The sequence below is a fragment of the Callospermophilus lateralis genome, chromosome 3 (assembly GCF_048772815.1).
Source record: "Callospermophilus lateralis isolate mCalLat2 chromosome 3, mCalLat2.hap1, whole genome shotgun sequence".
NCBI lineage: Eukaryota > Metazoa > Chordata > Mammalia > Rodentia > Sciuridae > Callospermophilus > Callospermophilus lateralis.
Window position 1 is genome coordinate 110,559,652 of NC_135307.1, and position 19,156 is coordinate 110,578,807.

General features: G+C 49.9%; 1 protein-coding gene and 1 long non-coding RNA gene across 2 annotated transcripts in view; one reads left to right on the forward strand and one right to left on the reverse strand.

The window, feature by feature from the left end:
- Positions 1–1,788: 1,788 nt before the first annotated feature.
- LOC143394121 (uncharacterized) lies at positions 1,789–4,190 on the reverse strand. Its single transcript, XR_013090663.2, has 2 exons — positions 3,956–4,190; positions 1,789–2,937 (listed from the first exon to the last, which is right to left on the reverse strand). It is a non-coding gene; the product is annotated as an uncharacterized LOC143394121 (long non-coding RNA).
- A 373-nt stretch (positions 4,191–4,563) lies between these two features.
- Positions 4,564–19,156, forward strand: part of Smad3 (SMAD family member 3) — a 109,592-nt gene continuing 94,999 nt past the window's right edge. The window contains exon 1 of the mRNA XM_076850988.2: positions 4,564–5,164. Coding sequence (XP_076707103.1) covers positions 4,959–5,164 — 206 coding nt within the window. The 5' untranslated portion in view covers positions 4,564–4,958. The remainder of the gene's footprint in view (positions 5,165–19,156) is intronic.

The window sequence follows — 19,156 nt, forward strand, 5'->3', positions numbered from 1 at the left end:
ATTCAGCAAGGCCCTAAGAAGCTTAGTGAGACCCTGTTTCTAAATAGAATACAAAAAGGGCTGGGGATGAAGCTCACTGGTTAAGCTCCCCTGGGCTCAATCCTTCATTTTAAAAAAATAAATCTGACTATTCTAGGTATGTCTGTAAGTGAAATTAGACTTTTAAATATTTTTGTGACTGGTTTATTTCTTTTAGCATAATGTTTTCAAGGTTTATCCATGTCATAGCACTAATCAGAATCTTCTTGTATGTATACACCACATATTTCATTGGTTGCAGAAACATTTTTCTTAATGCACTCATCTGTTGGTGGGCATTTCAACCTGTGGCTATTGTTGTTTCTACCTAAGGCTATTGAGAACAATGCTGCTCTGAACATGGCATGCACAGATACCTTTGAGCACCTGCTTTCACTTCTTTTATGTATATACCCACACATGGAACTGCTGGATCATAGAGGGATCATATAGTGATCCTAGTGAATTTTTTGAGGAAGTACCATACACAGAGGCAAGCACTATTTTACATTCCTACCAGCAATGAGTAAGAGTTCCAATTTCTTTACATCTTCTACAACAATTGTTATTTTATTTTTTTAAAAATAGCCATCTCAATGTGTTTACTTTTTGTTTGACTTCTTTCAAAATATGCATTGTTGTTTTGCACGTGATTTTTTTTTTAGTTATAGACACCATACCTTTATTTTATTGATTTATTTTTTTTATGTGGTGCTGAGGATTGAACCCAGTGCCTCACATGTGCTAGGCAAGTGCTCTACTACCGAGCCACAACCCCAGGCCTGTATGTGATGTTTTACCCAGGTGGCATTATGCTATTCATTTCACTGTGGCTATTTTCCCTCCAAACTGTTTTTAGGGATTTCATTTGTCTTATGTACATGAAACTTCTAGTTCTTGTATGATGCTCTATCCTATGCATCAGCCATATCCATGTATATTGAGAACCTACTATGTGCTCTTGACACAGCCAATTTAATTTGATTCCACGCATAATTAAGAAGCAATTTTATTACCATCCCCATTATATGGTCGAGGAAACTGACACATAAGAGTTAAGTTACACAGCTGGAAGTGGTGAAGCTGGAAGTTTAACCCAGGAGACCCCACTGGGTAAGGTGCTATAAAGAGCTACAGAGAGCTGGCTGTAGGTAGAGGCCCTCCTCTAGCTCAGGAGAGTTCTAGTTCCAACCTGCTCACCTCCCTTCCTCAGATATCCCTTTCTGTCTCTGTAAAATGAAGACAGAATGATCCCAATGTTCTTTCTAGACTCACCACTTGCTGATTAAATACCCTTTGGCTAATGGGAAAAAAACATAGCCGAAGTCAGGTGTTCGTTTCTCTCCAGGGTTCCACCTGGGAGCTGCTCCAAACATGCTTTGGCATGTCTGTCTGGAGGCTCCTGATAGGGCTGACTATTCCCAGGGAGACAGAGCTGTGCCTCCACCCCCATCCCACCTCTCCTGAACTTTGCACTTACCAGGATGAAAAATTAACTGGGCTAATGTTTCCCTTCCAAGGACAAGGACAACCTCTGCAAAGCAGGCCTGGCTGGGCCCCAGGAAACCAGGCGCCAGAACAGAGTTGCATCCATCAGTAGCCACTTACCCATTATCACCCAAACTGAGGAGGGCATGTAAGGGTCTCTTAGAACTGAGAAAAAGTAACTTCTCACTCTTCCTAGGGGGCTTTGTGACACTGCACTTATTCTTCAACTTTTCTCACTGGAGGAGAAAGAACTAGCCCAGAGACAGCACCATCAGATTCCCATGTGGATCCAGCTTTTTATTTTTCTGCACACCCAGCAGACCCTGTCACAACAATGCTGCCTTGGAAAGGAAATGTGGGAAAGCATGCATGTTTCAGTCACACTAACTAGTCGGCTAACTAGTTTTTTCCTCCCCTCAGGAAAGTGAGGGGGTTTTGAACAAGGGCCCCTTCCAATGCCATGAGTTTAGAAGGTGAGGTACACATCAGGCCCTTCCACTCCATTTAATCCTTGAATCTCTCTTGAGTTACTTCCCTCCCTAATACAAACCGGCTCTCTTTTGTGTAAGATGAGGGGTTGCACAAGTGCAGGATGCGTATGATGCTCTTTCTGAATTCACCACTATGCACCATAAGAACCCTTAGCTCCATTCTTACAGCTGAGAGAACACATGCTCAGCAAAGTGAAGGAGGAAAAGAGCCAGGATCCAAAGCCACATTAGTTGGTGATGGAGCCTGAACTTGTATTCTGGCTGACTCTCAAGGGCTGGCCTTGCTGGATTTGAGGTTTGGGTTAAAATTAACCATTGTCTGCAAGATGATAGTCATCATCTTGCAAGGGTCCCTCTGTATCCTCTGCCCACTCAGGCACACCCTGACCCCACTCATTGGTGCTTCCCTAGGTCCCCTGGTACCTTTCAGAGTTCCCAGACCTGAGCAGGAGGGCTGCATTGAGATGCTCCATAGATGCCTTAGCCTGAACTCGGCTCCCTGCACCACACCACTCCTGGGGCCCAAGGTGTGGTCTACTACTCCACAGCTGCTGGTTCTCTTTCAGTGAGGCTTTCACATTAGGGTCCCGCAGCAGACCTAGGAGGCTGTGAGGAAAGCTATTTGTAGCCCATGTCACCACAAGCAAACATTTCTTAAGCTCTCACAATAGTGTGCCTGGATAAAGAACTTTTGCTTTGCAAAGAGCTCTCTTAACAAAGTCACCTCTGCCTTGCTCTGTGAGGCAGCTGGGTGCAATGGCAATTTCGGAATAAGGCCTCACAAAGTCCTGAGCTTAAGCCCCAGCTCTGCCATGTGGGATCCCCAGAAGTCCAGAAATCTCTCCGTGTCTCAGGTGCCTCATTCATAGATGTGAAGAATAAGGACATCTACTTCAGGGACGACGGTGCAGATTACTTCAGAGGGCAGCACTTGGGCTCTCTGGAATGAAGACGGCAATTAATAAATGTCACCTGCCTTCTATCCTGATCTCTCTTCCTAAGGGCTGGGAATAAGACAGCAAAACGCAAGACTACAGCTGCCACCAACAAATAGGATCAGCAGCGCTGGAACCAGCTTCGATGAGGCTTAAGATTTCTCCTTTCAGGTCCCAGCAAGCTGGGAGTTCAGAGGAAAGAGAAGCGGCAGCCCCTGACAGCTAGTGGGAGGCCATCCTCTGTGAAAGGGCAAGTCCCCTGCAGCTTCTGAGCTGCCTTTGTGGATCCGGCCACACCTCACAGGGCTTTGTAACTCCCCACCGGCACCAGGGTTTGGAGATAACTTCTTTCTCACCATGGGGGGTTTCCTGCTGTTAAAAAACAAACAAAAGCCTCAGCCGCCGGCTGCCTGACAGGGGAGGCGGCCATAGGAGGAAGGCGCTGGGGGGCCTGTGGGCAGAGGCCCCTGAATTCTGCTGGTGGGAGAAAAGCCCCACCGCTCTCCAACGTGCCACGGTTTCCCGGCTTCCCACCTAAGCTAACTTAAAAACACATCAACTTCCAAGTAGTATTCTCTGCCCCCCCACTTTTTTGTCCATTGGTTTGGAAACAAAGTTCTCTTTCCTAGTTATTTGGTATCGAATTTCGGATCTTTCTGTATCACGAATTTTTCTAATACCCCTTAAATTTTCCCCCAAATAAATTCTAAATCGTCCCCCCCCCCTTCATTTCTTCCTGAACTCAATGGATGTCTCCGAGGCCCATTTTCTAACAAGTGCTTGGCTCACAGGGCCCAAGAGACCCCTGGCTCCAGCTATTGTTCAGGTTGTCACTGGGGTACCCAATACTCCACTTTTAAAAGTCTACTTTTCCCCCTTCCAACTCCCTCCTCCGCACACAGCTTCGGGGCTGTCAGTCGGAGTGATCTCATCGTTGAGAAAATAAAAACAGCCCCCAGGTCGTTGGCGCCAGCCAAGGCCCCAGACCGGGATCAGCGCGCCCCGACTTCCAGGGCCTCCAACCTTCCGCGTGCGCCGCGTCTTGGGTCCGGGTCTTTTGGGGGCACCGCCGCCAGCCGCGAGTCTAACCCTCTCCGGCCCGCAACTGCGACGGAGCTTCTTCAGCCTGGGATCCCAGGGCGGACGCGAGGCCCGAGCTCTGCCTGCCCGCCAGGGGCCCCTCTCGCCACCCCACTCCCAGAACTTCCTCTCCACGCCCGCACGGCTTCGGGCCGGGGCCTCAGCAGTGCCGGGTCGCCCACGTGGGCGTGTTGGGCGCAGGGCGGGGGCAGGCGGGTGTCCTCCCCGGAGCTGGGGGCGGGCAGGGCGCCCGGGGGAGGAGGCGGCGGGGCGCGGGGGAGGAGGCGGGGAGCCCCGGCGGCGAGGGGGCGGTGACAGCGCTTGGAAAGGAGGCTGCACGCGGATTTGCATGAAACATAGACTGGGAGCGGGCGGGAGCGGGAGCGGGAGCGCGGCGGACGCCCGGGACCTTCCCAGCGAGCGAGCGAGCGAGCGAGCGAGCGGGCAGGAGGAGGAGGAGGAGGAGGAGGAGGAGGAGGAGGAGGAGGAGGGCAGCGGGAGGCGAGGCCGCAGAGGCGGAGGGATCTGCGCATCAAAGCGAGCAAGGCGAGCAAAGTTTGGCTGGGGGCTGGACTTTCCTTCCCGGAGGCGGCACCCAAACAGCCACTCCGTGCGGAAACCCAAACTTTCTGCTGCCACTCCGAGCCTCGCGGCCGCCGCCTCCGCCCCGCGATTGGGGCCTTCTCGATCCAGCGCCGCTGCTGTCCGCCGGCCCGTCCGCCCCGCGCAGCTCTTCTCCTGGTCGCGGGAGCCGCTCGGGCGCAGGGCCGCGCGCCGAGACCCGCAGGCTGCAACGCCGCGGCCCGGCCCGGCGCACCGGCAAGTTCGCCCAGAGTTGAGGCGAAGTTTGGGCTGCGCGGCCGGCCCCGGGCTCCGCGCCCCCGGCGTCCCGCCGCTCTCAGCCCCGCCGGGGGCGCCCCTCTCCGCCTGCGTTCCCTCCCCAACCATGTCGTCCATCCTGCCCTTCACCCCGCCGATCGTGAAGCGCCTGCTGGGCTGGAAGAAAGGCGAGCAGAACGGGCAGGAGGAGAAGTGGTGCGAGAAGGCGGTCAAGAGCTTGGTCAAGAAGCTTAAGAAGACGGGGCAGCTGGATGAACTGGAGAAGGCCATCACCACGCAGAACGTCAACACCAAGTGCATCACCATCCCCAGGTGGGGGCCCCTGGAGGACCAGGGGGAAGCGCCGGCCCTGCCCCCTGGTGCGGCGGGGCCGGCCCGGCTGGGCTAGAAAGAGAAGGAGTGCGTGTGTGTCTGTGTATAAGGGGGGGCTTGTGAGTGCGGCCAGGAGAGAGCGGAGAGACCCCAAACAAAACCTTCTCTGGATTTGCCAAGATTCGGAGCCTGGGGCTTCCACGCGGCACTTTGATTTCCAGACTTCACATTCGTTTTCCACCTCCGGAAAAGGGGGTGCTTCTGGGATTGGTCCCCCATTCCTGGAGCTGCGGGCTCCAAGTTGAGGCCCGCTTTGTTCGGCTCCGCGGGCCGAGCCCCTCCTCCGCCGCCGCCTCCCGCCCCGCGGCGGCCCGCGCTCGTGGAGGTGGTGGTGTCTCTCCCTTTCTTTTCTTCAGTGCTGTCCCCCCACTTCTTTCCTCTGCAGGAATGCAGTCGGTACAGCTGGGGCTGTGGGTGAGGAGCGGGAGCCTGGTGATTGACAGATTCCTTCTTCGTTCTTTCTTTGCCTTCGGGATTAGCATTTTTATCGAGTATTTTTAGACTCGGTTGTGCCAGTCTCCCGCCCCCTGTGCATGCACGCACTTTAGTTACAGCACAGAGCTCTGACTTTCAAGTGGGAAAGACAAGTGGCAGAAAATAGGGTCTTCTCCCCCACTTCCCACCCCACTTCTGACTTTTTGCCTTCTTTTTAGTCTGAGATTGCATATCGATAGAAGAGGTTAGCGTCCGACTGATAACAAAACATGCCCCAGTGCGGGCCTCGCTCGGGCCCTCGCATTCCTGTACAGCCCTCCTTCCTAAAGCGCTTTGCCATCTGTCCGGACCTCCTTTATACTTCCATCGCGCTAGCTAGACCGAGCTGGAGCTCACAGATGGCTGATAGAAGGGGTCAGTGACTTCTCTCCACTCTCAGGGCCTTCCTGAGCTTAGCTGTGCCTGGCAGGGCATCGGGGGCTGGGGTACCTTGATCTCCTGCTCCTGCCTTTCAGTCCCCTTGAAGACTGATTCTGAACCAAGGTGGGGAGAGAGAGAATGTGCGGTTGGGTGGGGGTGGGTTTCTTGGGGGTCCCGGGCTGCAGAAGGATGAATAGAGGACTCCTCAGGCCTGAGTTTGGCAGGGATTGTCCTTCTGTCTTCTGGGCCAGGAGTAGACTCCATCCTTGGCCACCTGCTTGGGGCAGCTGTGCAAAAGCTGCCAGCCGTTTCAGGCAGGCACAAAGCAACATCTGTCCATGGGAACCCAGGGCTGGCCTTCCCTGGAAATAAATGCCACATATGGTGGGAATGCTGACTTAAAAAAATAGTTTTTTAAAAAACTGGGTGGATCCAGTCAATAAAGGGGGGAGGGAAGGCGGTGTGCTGTCTGGGGAGTGCGCCCTGGGCGAGTGATCAGGAGCCAGAATCGACTTCAGAGGAGGTGATGTGATGGTCAGAGAAATCTGGGTTTTGGTCCCAGGTCTGGCTCTTAATTCTTTATTCTTTTGGTGGGGCTGGGGAGGTTGGAGTGTGTGAGTTGATACCTCTCCATCTGAGGAGGGGGTCTGAAAAAGCTGCCTACTCCTAATCTGCCTGCGTGCATTGAGGACAAATTCTTCATGCATTGAAACAGAGAAAAAGTGGTATCAATTATAAAACACACAGCTGTGGAAAGTGTTTCACAATTTACAAAGTGCTTTCACATGGTTTTATGAGGTCCTCGAAGAAAGACCTAAAGAAAAAAACTGAGCTCCGGATAATAGATAATGCAGGCGAAAACGATCTTGTTTTTAAAGTAGAGAGAATTTTGGAGGAGAGAGGTGGGAAGGCTGGGCCTGGCAGACGTGGCATTCTGACCCGAGGTGCTCCTTGGGACCCCAGGCTGCTCTAGACTTTTGACGTTCTGAGCAGCATTCCCTGCTGAGTGCTTAAGCACCCTAGGCCTGGGGTAGGTGGTGTCTCTGCTGGGAAGGTGATACTTTAGCCACTGGGCTGATGACAGCTTGGAGAGACACCTTGACTGGGTAAAAGTTTGCCTCCTGCTGGGGGTGGGGGGTTGCTGTGGCCTGCCTTTCTCTCTTCCATAGCCTGAGGCATGTGAACTCTTGGAAGGTTTCTGAGAATTCCAGCCGGCCTGCCCCCTGGCCTTCTCCTGACTTAGGACTGGGGCATCTTCTCCCTACCTGGAGAGGACTTAATGCTAAAGGAGTTTTTTTTTTTTTTTTTTTTTTTTTTTGTTGTTGTTTTAATTTGCAGTGCTGGGAACCCAGGGCCTTGCATAAAATAGACAAGAGCTCTGCCACTGAGCCATATCCCTCAGACCTAAGTGTGTGTGTGTGTGTGTGTATAAAATCTTTTCAGAGAAACCCTATTTCTTGGGTAGATCCAGACAAAATAAATTTTCATCCCTGGATTTTTTTTTTTTTTTTTTTTTTTTGGTACTGGGGATTGAACTCAGGACCACTTGACCACTGAGCCACATCCCCAGCCTTGTTTTGTATTTTATTTAGAGACTGGGTCTCACTGAATTGCTAAGTGCCTCACCATTGCTGAGGCAGAACTCACAGTCTTCCTGTCTCAGCCTGCCCAAGTCCCTGGGATCACCTCTTCTCCCTGGCAATAGCTGCTGCCATCTTGGTCATGGATAGAAAACCACAAGCCATGTTTATATGTCTGCCAAGCCCCATAGGTTGCAGTATTGTCACATTGCTGTCTTCATGCCGACTTTGAGAACTGGGGCTTTGGAAAGTAGACAAAGGAAAATGTTTAACTTAGTCATCCCCCTGTGTGTGGGATGGGGCACAGGGTACTTCAGAACACTCTGCAAGATCTGGACTCTGGGGTTTAAGGAGCCCTTAGTATAAAGAGATTATGACAGGCAGATTTTGGCTAATATGGAATTGTGAGTAGCAGCCGCAACATTTGACAATTATAGCTGGATACTACGGACTGAGTCAGGTTTCTCTATTCCCCTGGTTTGAGCCATTTTAGTGATCAGGACAGTGTCAGTGATGCAGACTTAACTGGCAGATAGGCTAAAGACTGTCACAAAGATGGGCCAGCAAAGTGGAGGAGCTTGGCTCTTAGATACAGCACAAAGTAGCTGTCAGGATACTGAACTTGGTGGATGGGCAGAACTTGGGCACAGGCTCAAGGACCTGGTGGAAGCTGCAGGTGTCTCCTCCCAAGTTCATAAGGAATGGGTTGAAGCGTTTGCCACTGAGAGAATGTTAGGTCAGTCATAAGGAGTTGAGCACCCCAACCCTCCTTTTCTCATATACACTGACAAATTGTAGTGGCTGTGCACAATGGGGCATGCCTGTGATCCCAGCTACTCGGGAGGCTGAGGCAGGAGGATTGCAAAGTTGGAGGCCAGTGTGGTCAACTTATCATGACCTTGTCTCAAAATAGAAAAAAAAAAAAAAAAGAAAGAAAGAAAGAAAAAAAGGGGCTGGGGATATAGCTCAGGTGTTGGAGCACTGTTTGTTTGAAAGGGAATTTTGGTTTCCTTGTGTCAGTGTTAAGCCCAGAGACAGAAGAGAGAAAAGTGAACCAAATACTGGTGTCACACACAGCATCTCTTCCCTGTCTGTGCACCTGATCTTTGAGTATAGCCTCCTGTTATCTCCTAGGGTTTTGCAAACTCCTTTTGCCTGGGGGAGAGGGGAAAAGAGATTCATCTTCAATACTCTTTTCTCAGGGTTCTAGCACAGACCAGTTACCAAGTCTGCTGGGATGCCCTCTTCAGTACCTTTCACATCTCTCCACATCTTGATCCTCCCACCTCCAGTGTGAACCGCTGGCCGCAAGCCCACTTTCAGCTTCCAGGGAGGCGAGGCCGTCCATCGGCTCGCTAACCTTGGTGAGGGGTACTCCACGTGGGGCTTGGGGAGACCGGAACCTGCAGGACAATGAGAAGCTGACTAGAGGGCTGATCCTGATCTGTGGCTGAACCTAGGAGCCACTTGAATGTCCTTGTCCTTTCTGCTTACACCTGGGAGGTGAACGTGTGGGCTGGAGTGTGTCACACATAGTGCCTTGCTCCCATCGGATGTTACAGGGCTAGGTTTTGTTGAGTGATTGATATTGGACCTCTGTCATGTCTGAATCAATACTGCAGGCCCCAGGGGAGGAGGCGGAGATACATTTGAGAAGGTCCCTTCTTGTGGAGAGCTTTATACTTCAGTAAGGGAAACGTGAATAGGACATCATTTAAGTGAATTGCTATCTCTTTTCTATTCCCAGCAATCAGAAGAAATGCGAGATCTGGTATGGAGGGATTTTGGGGAGAAGGGGGCTAGGATGCATCTTTCAAATGTGGTAGAAGTCACTGTGGTAGAAAATGAAGTGATGACTGCCATCTGTTTTACTATCGGCGTGGATTTAGGGATTCGCTTAAAGCCTTCCTGTCTGAACCTGTACAATCAGGAGGAGATAAAGCCTGTGGAAGTGGTTTGTAAACTAGAGAGCTGGAGAGATGTGAATATTTAGGCTTCTGTCTGCATCGCTCCTTCATGATGGAATGGTTCAGTCTTGTATCTGCTCCCTTCTGTGATGACCAAGCAGGGGCCCTGTGCTCAAGGAGCTCCTGTTTAGGGCTGGAGGCAGACTTGCCCCAATATATAGGACAGGACTGGCAGCCAAGGGACACACGGAGTACCAAGCAGTAGGGAGACACACAGTTATTTATGGAGGGAGCGGGTGCAGAGAGGCGGCAAGTCCGTGTGTGATGGGAAACCAAGAAGAGGATCAGAATGATGATCATGGAAACTTTTTGGTCCATGGGGAGAATCTGCCTACAAGAATAGGGATCTGTTTAACTTTTGCCTTTTACTAAACTGAGTGCTGCTGTGAATGTTACCTTGTCACTTGCATGGAAAGGCTAGTGTGACCTGGGGGTTGTGTCTTACTGCACTGTTAAATGTTTCCTCTTTGAAGTAAAAAGTAATATATTACTGCAAACCTGAAATTCAGGTTCCCTGAATGGGTGGGAGGCGGGCCTTGAGATAGCTTAGCTCCAAATATGATAGAGTATCAGTAGGAAGTTCACAACTTGCAGATGGTTGTGGAGGCTCAGCATCTCAATTTGGAAGTGGCCTAGCATTCTATTTCTTTAGTTAACCCTTCATGAAAATAAGCTTTCTAAGCCTGAGTTTTTGAATGGACATAAGAACTTTTAGCGATAGGTTTTTAAAGATCCTTTGCAAGAATTTAGTTTTAAATGATTGTTTTTAATTGAAGAAAAAAGTTGACCGATACAATGGTCATTGAGTTTTGATGAGAAATACAAGAAGTTGGTGAAATCTAGAGAATTTGTTTTTTGATGATCACATCAGGAATCCAATTAAAATGAATTTTTAAAAAATAAACATTGGTTTAATAATGTAAATTTGTGATTTCTGTGTTATTATAATGGAAATAAAATTAACACGATTTAATGGACTGAATGACCATGAATTTCTATTCGTTAATTTGTTAGGCAGTTTTAATGCTTATGATGTACTGTATAGCTATTATTCTGTGAGAGCTCCTTTATGAAATAAACAGGATTCTCCTGTTAACCTTCCTCTGCCTTCTCTACCTCCCCGCTAGCCCCCCTGTCCGTGCATGCAGCTTTCCTAACCAAGCTCATGAATAGTTCTAATTGAGTTTTGCCCTTGTCTCCTTTGCTGTATTGACTGCTTAGAAGCAATACAAGAAAACAACTCCATTCCTTCCTCCTAGCTCACATGTGATAGGGCTGGCTGGCTAGAATGAGCCCTGCCCAGGAGGCTCCTAGTGTAGGTGGCCTGACCTGCCGGAGTTCCCGGAGTTCCCTGGAGCTTAGCAGCCATTTGCAGATACAGTCGTTGGTGCTGTGTGGACCGGACAGCTCCTCCCTGAGGAGAGTTGTGCTCTTCTGTTGCCCCCTGACAAGCTCCTGGGCCAGGAGCAACAGAAGGTGTTCAAATCCCCCTATAGCATCCTCAAATACAATAGTTCCTGGAAATAGATGGAAGCTGTCTTGCTAAGCCCAACCCATAGAAGTTTGGTTTTTAATTTTACTCAATTCCAAGTTTTAGAACGAAGAAGATCCAAAGACCTTGTTCAATTCACTCTTGTGAATGTTACCTTGTCACTTGCATGGAAGGGCTGGTGTGACCTGGGGGCTGTATCTTAATACACTGGTTAAATGTTTCCTCTTTGAAGTAAAAAGTAGTATATTACTGCAAACCCTTGCCTTTAGTGTACCTGCCCTGTTCTGACCCCCTGCACTGGGAAACAGGGACAAAACAGTGAATGAGGTAGATGCCATCCCTGCCCTTCCATAGCCTCTAGTTCACTGGCTAGGGCTCTTGGGAGTTGTAATAATGCTGTGTGTGTTCAGGCTTGAGCTAATTTGTAAATAATGTTTTCTTGGTGTTAAGAGACCAAATCCCCCAAGCTCTGCTGTTTATGGACTCCTGACAAAGGTAATTCTGTGTGTGTGTGTGTGTGTGTGTGTGTGTGTTTGTGTGGGTGGGTGTGTAAAATATAATTTTCTGTTTTGACTTAATTAACAGTTTGAGAAACAACAAATCCACAGCACAGTGTCACTATCTGCTGCTGATGATCAGAGGCCCCTGCTGTCCACAGCAGCCTGGCACAGTGGCACATTGCAGCACGATGTTTTGACAGAGAGACTCAGTTTAAAATGAAAACACAGTAGAAGCCTATTAATTAAGAAGTTTGGCTAATTCTGGACTCTGCTAAAGTGTACTCAGCAGTGTTTTTTTTTCCTTCCCATAAATGTTATCAAAGAAAAATTACTAATAAGCAAGGTTTTGGGGGGATTATTTTGGAGGCAGTAGTCAGAAGAGCTGGGTAGGTTCTAGACCTAGCTCTGTTTTGTGTGAACTGGGGCAAGTCACGTAACTTTTCTGGGCCTCTGATCTTCTCAACTGGAAGACAGACTGGCTGAGCTCTCCTGGAAGGCTCTTCTAGTTCTGACTTGATTTTCACCTAAGCATTCTGGACACTTCTGTTTGCATGCGACCAGTTAATCAGTGAACCAGAGATCTTAAATATTCGTGTTCCAAGACCCTCTTTGCCTGGTGTCCATTTATATAAATGAAAATAACAAAACTGTAATTCAGTCTTTAATTTGGGTTGTTTTTCCTACTTCTTCCTACTCTGGGAGTCTGACAGTGAAATTTAACTACAAAGGAATATGAAAATAACTGACCCCAAGGATAAAGACGTGGAGGCTGCGTGGCTTAAGATGCCAAGAGCAGTTTTTCTTCCTTTGTGGCTATTTTCAGCTATTCTCAGAGCAGGAAGTTTTCTTAAACTAATGACCACAGATGCCTAAAAATGGTGACATGGAAGAGGTAGGCATTATAGAGGATACCTGCGGAAAATGTTTGCTCATATGTCAGCGTTTACCCAGGAAGCTTCCTTTATTTATTTTCAAACATCTATATAAAGAAAGACTACAGTGGATTGCGTAAGCACGAGCCTTTTGTCAGGCAGCGTGGAGACTGAAACCCCAGCTGGGAAATGAAAAGTGAGTTTCTTCCGCCAGCCGCTGGCTCTCGGTCACGTGGCTCTCAGGGCTGGCGAGGGTTTCTCTCGAGTGCTTTGCGGGTGGTGAGGGCTCGAATATTGTTGAAGAAACACTGCACATGGGCTTGCCGTGGAAATCTGCAGAGGGATCGCCCCGTGGCCTTTACAGCTGAGCGTTGTCACCGGCTGCCCTGCCGGCCGAGTAGTAGTTTGCAGGGGCCACCATCATTTCTTTTTGAAAACCAGACTTTTGAAAATAGTAATGGTTTCTGGGTGTGTGTCTTTTAAAGGTCTGTTTTTACGCTGTCACAGCTCAAAAATGCCAAAAGGCATTTTTTCCTTAAAAAATCACCTCTGGGCTAAACCCAAATGTGGAGTAACGGATCCAGAAAGGACTTTTTGAGTAGTTACGAGAGGCTGAGTGCTGAGCTGATGATTGACGCTGGGTTTTTCCTTCTGCTTCTTTCTTGTCTGCTGTAAACTCCCCCAGCCTCAGTGGATGCAGACTCCGGGTGCATTTCACTTTTCCACATGTGTGGGCGGGCAGGTGGATTTGATTGTGTTCTGTTACCCCTTTAAATTTGGTGTGTAGCCATTTCCCTCTCTCCATACAGGTTCTTCACACGTTACCTGGGGAGCAGGGGGGAGAGGAAGACAGGAAGTAGTGCACACTAACGCGGAAAGAGTGGTCCCTTTGAGTCTACTAGGCATGTGGTGGCCTCAGAACATCAACTTACGGAGTCTGGTTTCCCCTTCTATAAAATGGGGTTAGAACCACCTGCCCCATATAAATCAACCTGAATGAGATAAGATAGATCAAGTACTTAGTATTTGTAGCTCAGGGCACATAGTAGGTGTTCAATAAATGCCCCATTTTCCCTTTCAAGGGGGAAACTGGATTTATGGTGTCAATCAACTCCAGTAGGGGACCCCTCTGGCCCCTTGTGCTCAGGGCTCACCATTTGGAGAACCTCAGTTTATGCAGTGAGGGACTGAACTTCCAACGTACCCCAAAAGTATGTGGCCACGCTTGTTGATTTAGGGCTGTTGAAAGACAAATAATTCAAATTCTTTGTGCTTCGGCCTTCCCCCCTCACCTTCTCTACTGCCATTTTTAAAATTGTTTGGCTGACTAAAAATAATAGTACTGAAAACAGACTTTGATGAATCAGTGCTGCTGGTGCGGGGGATGGGCAAGATCCTGAAGCAGAAAGGCCGTGACTCAGACGCTGGTCACCGATAGCTGCCCGTAAGTGTGTGGAAGTGTGTGATGTTTATTGTTGCTGGTGTTTTCTGGAGGCCCGGTTGGGAGGCAGTTCCGGCTCTCCCTGAGGTACTGCCTCCCTGGTTTGGCTGTGAAGTGAGAAGGGTCAGCTGTAGACACACATGTCTCCTCAGTGTCCTGGACCTGGGTGGTCCAGGACACTGACACTGTCCCTCGAGCTGTGTGAGCCTAGGAAGCCATGCCTTGTCTCTCCTCTTGGCTGGACTTCTCTTCATGGGGCAAGGAGTGTGTAGGGCCGAGGGACAGGCCCATCTCAAACATGTATCTCCTCTGTCCAGCCTGTACCCAGGGCCCTGACCCTTCCTTTGGCTGCTCCAGTGTCTGCTTCTAAGTTCTACCTGGGCCTCTTCCTCAGGTCAATCTGTCTGAGGTCAGATGGTGTCTGCCATGGACAGTGGGTACACCCCTGGGCTTGTAGGCTGGGCAAGAGGTTCAGGGGCCTGGTGGAGGGTTCAGCTGGATCTTTGACTTATGTCCTGGGGAATCCAGTTGGTGTTCGTGAGGCCCCCAAGGTAGAAGATGGTGGTGGGGTAGGTTGACACCCAGGGCTGCTTCTTCCTAGGCCTCCCCATTCCACTGTGAAGCCAAGGGATCAGAGAATTCCAAGTTCAAACCTGGTCTTCTAGGTCACATTAAGGTACCTGTCAAGGTAGGATGCTGGGACACATTCCAATTCACAGTTTGTTCCCTCAGTCTCTCTATTTGAAATGTGACACGGGATGCCGGCCTGCATGGCTCCTCGCTCTGGGGCCCACCGATGGTAGTGGCAAACCTACTGTTAGCACTATCCATTCAATTGTGTGGCCATAACTGAGGCCCGGCCCAGGTGGCACCATGGGATGGATAGAATTATGGAAATATCTGCAGGAGTTGATCACCCTCACCCTGAGCTCAGGCCAAGGGAATGAAATGCAGGTCCAGGAGCAGGTGCCCCCTTTCTGCAGTTGCCCCTCCAATAAGTGGAGCAGAGAGCCAAACGCTGACTGAGCACTGGTGTGAAGGAAACATTTACGGAGCACTGACTCTGGGCTCGGCCTCCGGGGATACAAATGAAGCCCTGACTCTGAAATGCCTAGAGGTACAGGGGACACCAGTAACCAGCACGTTGCTCAGCCCCTTGCAGAGACAGTTCAGTAAAGGTCAAACCGTGTTATTCGGGAACCCAGAGGAGGAGCAGCCATCCTGGGGGTGTCAGAAGATTCTAGAAAGGGGGTGATACAGCAGTGGGGTCTTGAAGGATGGACAGAAGCGTGGGAGGCTGCAGAGAGAGCAGGCCAGACAGAGCTGGGAAGGCCTGATGTCTGGGGACAGCAGAGCAGTTCAGGGTGGCCAGAGCATAGAAGAGGGAGTGGCCGGCGAGGAAGGGAGAAGGATGTTGCCAAGCCCTTGGTCGGCCAGGCTTGGCCTCTGGACCTTGCTCTGTCAGCCTCCAGCAGATTTTAAAGTGGGGGAGTGGCGTGGCGAAAGCCTCTGTCCTGTTCCTATTCCGTTTCCGCCCCATGCCCCATGGCCAGTAACAGCAGGGTTTCTGCCCGAGTTATCCAGGTCAGAGTCATAATCCCTTACACCACCATGCGGACAGTTTTAGGCTCTGTCCAGACCACATTGAAAACAGTGTTGTGTTGGCTGTCAGGAGAGGAGGCGCGTTGTTCAGCCAGGAGGGCTCTGGGAGTGTTCAGGTGTTATGCAGTGACTCATGTCATGGATTCCTTGGGAAGTGAAGTGGAATGCTGCTGGGCTTCCTCTGGTACCTGCTGTCCCTAAGCAAAGACTCCAGAGGGGGAGCTGGGCCCCTCTCGGGGTCTCCCTGGGTAAGGCCCAGTGGCTGCCCAGTGGCTCCATTTCTTCCTGGGTGACTCCCTAGGCCAGGCTTTCCTATTGCCGTCTCCACTGCAGCAGGCCCATGAAATGGTCTCGGTGTGTTAGAAACCTTATATTCTCTAATAAGAGAGTAAAATAGTTTGCTTAGATCAGTGTGGTTCATTTATTCTTGTCATTGAGAACTAACAGGTCATCTTGACCATGTAGACATTGTGTACAATTGACCTTATCTATTTAAAGTCCATTTTTTTTTTTTTAATAATCTAAGTCGATGGGTTTTTAAACGATGGAGTTTTGTATCCACACACAGGTTCTAGTACATGGACCATTCTCGGGACCATTGCTAGGAGCCTGCTACTGAAGGTGAGATGAAGCTGGCGCTTGGCAGAGGAGCACCCTGGGTTCCCATCCCTGCTCCCCACTGACGGCACTCGAGATAGTGGCCCAGTCCCTCAACTCCTCGGAGCCTCCCTTTCCTCCTGAGTAAAATGGAGAATATAAAACCTCTCTCCCTAGGCTTGTTGAAATTGATTATTTAGATCAACTGTGTATGAAAAGTGGTTTTCAAGGTGCAAGGTGTTAATCAGTGTCACCTCTGATACTTTGAGAAGCCCAGCTCTCTAGTGTGGCTCAAAACCCTTGCCGGCAGTGATAGACTTAAGCTTCTAAGTGAACGCCCAGAGTTCACAGAGATCTTAGAGAAAATTAGAGTGCACAGCTTGGATAGGGTATGAACCAGTGCATGCATGTTCCAGCCCCTTGCCTTAGAAGCTCAGCTGGGCTGTTGCTCTTGTCTTGATCCAGAGTTTGAGTCAGAATATGTCAGGGTTGGTGGTTCTGGCCTTCGGCATGTCATCTAGGCCCCTTCCGAGGGTGATCCTGGGATGCTGTGCCTGGACTGAGTGCTGGCAGTATGCCAGACAGCAGGGTGCCTCTGCAGTCCTCTGGGAAGGTGTGCTGTCCTGTGTACTGAAGCTGTGAGGGAGTCAGTGATGTATTGGGATTTTGCACTCAGATCTCTGGAGCTCAGTCCTGTTCTCTGCCCTCTGTCCCCACAGCAACCTGAGAAAAACTCCACTCTCATCCTTATATGAAACTTGCCTCTCTCTCCTTATTTTGTAAACAAGAGAAACAAGGTTCAGATGATTTTAGAAAGTTGCTTTAGGCCTCAGGAGAAGGGACAGAGATGGATTTACCTCCTTCTTCTAGAATCTGGAGTGGCTATATAATTAAAAAAACTACTCAGGACATTTCTAAGAATGAAAAGGGCAACACCATTAATAATTATGGTATGCATAAACCTGGGCTGTGCAGGGAAACCTGGGTGAGTGGTTCTCCGCCCCTGTCTCTGCACCAGTGACCGTGACCCTGAGCGCAGGAACAGGAGAGCCAGATCTGCCGGTTTCCAGATTATGGCTCCAGTGGAGGGATGGTGTGGTGTGCATTAGTGACTGCTATTCCAGATGAAGGGACTGACCTGAGGTCCTGCAGCAAGTTGGCAACATCATATTTTAAAACAGGATGAGACCTTAAGGATGATCCGACATGGTGAAGTCAGCACAGAGCTTAATTGATTGCAGCCAGAGGGAGGGGAATTTGGCTGTTACGGTGAAGGGAGGTGGGGGTGGAAGTGGGTGCATATAGGGGATGTCTGCACCCTTATCAGGCTCTGTCCCTTTGAAACCTGGGAGATGCCACTAGGCCCAGTGTAACCCGGATGATGTTAAATGGCCAGGAGCAGAGACTTCTGGGGACTGACCTGTCTGGTTCCTATGTTGCATCTGAGCTGAGGCCTCAGATATACTCTTGGCTAGGAGTGGTGAAAGTTTAGTGGATAATCTTTTTACTCAAGAATTTTTTCGAGGTGGTGAGGAAGGAATCAAAAATAACAGCAAGCATGCCTGTCTTTCTCTGTGATTGTGGTAAATGCACGGACTGTGCCAGGCTCGTGGAGTGAGCACTGGCCTGAACAAGCCCCTGTTCCAGCTGAGTTCTGTGGAGGGCGTGTGGAGGCAGCGCTGGTTCCAAGCTGCGTAGTGCTTTCAGGGTTGGTTTTTGCAGTTGTCCAGACCTCATCCTTCCTTTGCTCCACATAATGCTTTGCAAGTCTGCAGAGGGCCTGGAGGACTGAAGGCCAGCTGTGGCCAGCTGTGGCCCCAGGTGAGGCCTGGTTTGCTGAGCTCAGAGGAGAGCAGCTGAGGTAACAGTGTAATGGTGACAGGCTGAGAAAAAAGGAAAGTCAAAATAAACTGAGCTCGGCATCTGCTTGAAGACCTTCAGCTGATGCTGCCACCTGTCATTCACCTGGGTGCCTCTCCAGGTCTCATATAAAACAGTGTGCATTTCCCCTTTCCTGACCCACCTGACACAGGACGCCTGTGGTGGTGGTTGAGGGGGCACTTTGGCCACAGGGTACTCATTGCTTTTGTCCCTGTTTATTGGAGAGCCACCGTGGAAACGGATCCCCAGCATCTCTAGGGGACCACTAGGCCATCCTATGGGCAAGACTAGAATCTGCTTTCACATTTCCTGAGTTCCTGTCCTTCCACCATTGCTCTCCTCTTTCTAGAAGCTGAGGCCCATGTCCCCTCCCGCCTGGGTTACACAGTAAGTCACTAGGCCCCTCCCAGGGCACATTCTGGGTCAGGGGCCAGACTCACCATAGCAAGATGCTTTGGGCTGAAAGTCCTCTGAAACCCAGTGAACAAACAGGTCTCCATGTGGGGGCTGTTCTGTCCCATAAGAATTCGAGGCAGGGGACTGGGGTGGTGGCTCAATGGTAGAGTGCTTGCCTGGCACGTGTGAGGCCCTGGGTTCCATCCTTAGCACCACATAGAAATAAACAAATAAAGTGAAGAATTCATTGGCAACTAAAAAATAAAAAAAAGAATTCGAGGTAGGGAGGATTCAAGTGTCAGAGGGTCTCGGGAGCCTTCCTTCTTCCTGCTCTGCCATTTCTAGCTTGATGGCTTTTTGTTTTCAGTCTGGTTTCAGATGGCCACAGATGGCCACGGCTATTGCAGATATAACCTCATTAAGCAGTTGCAGCCAAGGGCAGAAAGGGGCTGCTTCTCCTGGGGGGTCTCTATCCAGCAAGAAAGATCAACGATAGAGATGTCATTGGGCAGCATCCTGTCACATGCAGTCCATGGCAGAAGTAGTGGATTGTCAAAAGCCTCTTGAAATCAAGGACCCAGATGTTTCTTTAACCCATTAGGGCTCTAGTGTGGTGCTAGGTAATTTTAATTAACACCTGTCATTTGTTCTCTTCTCCCAGCCAGACTCCTTGGCCTATACCAGTGCCTCCGCTTGGTGAGGCTGTCTCCAAAAGCCAGACGCAGTTCCCGCCCTCATGTGGCTTGCAG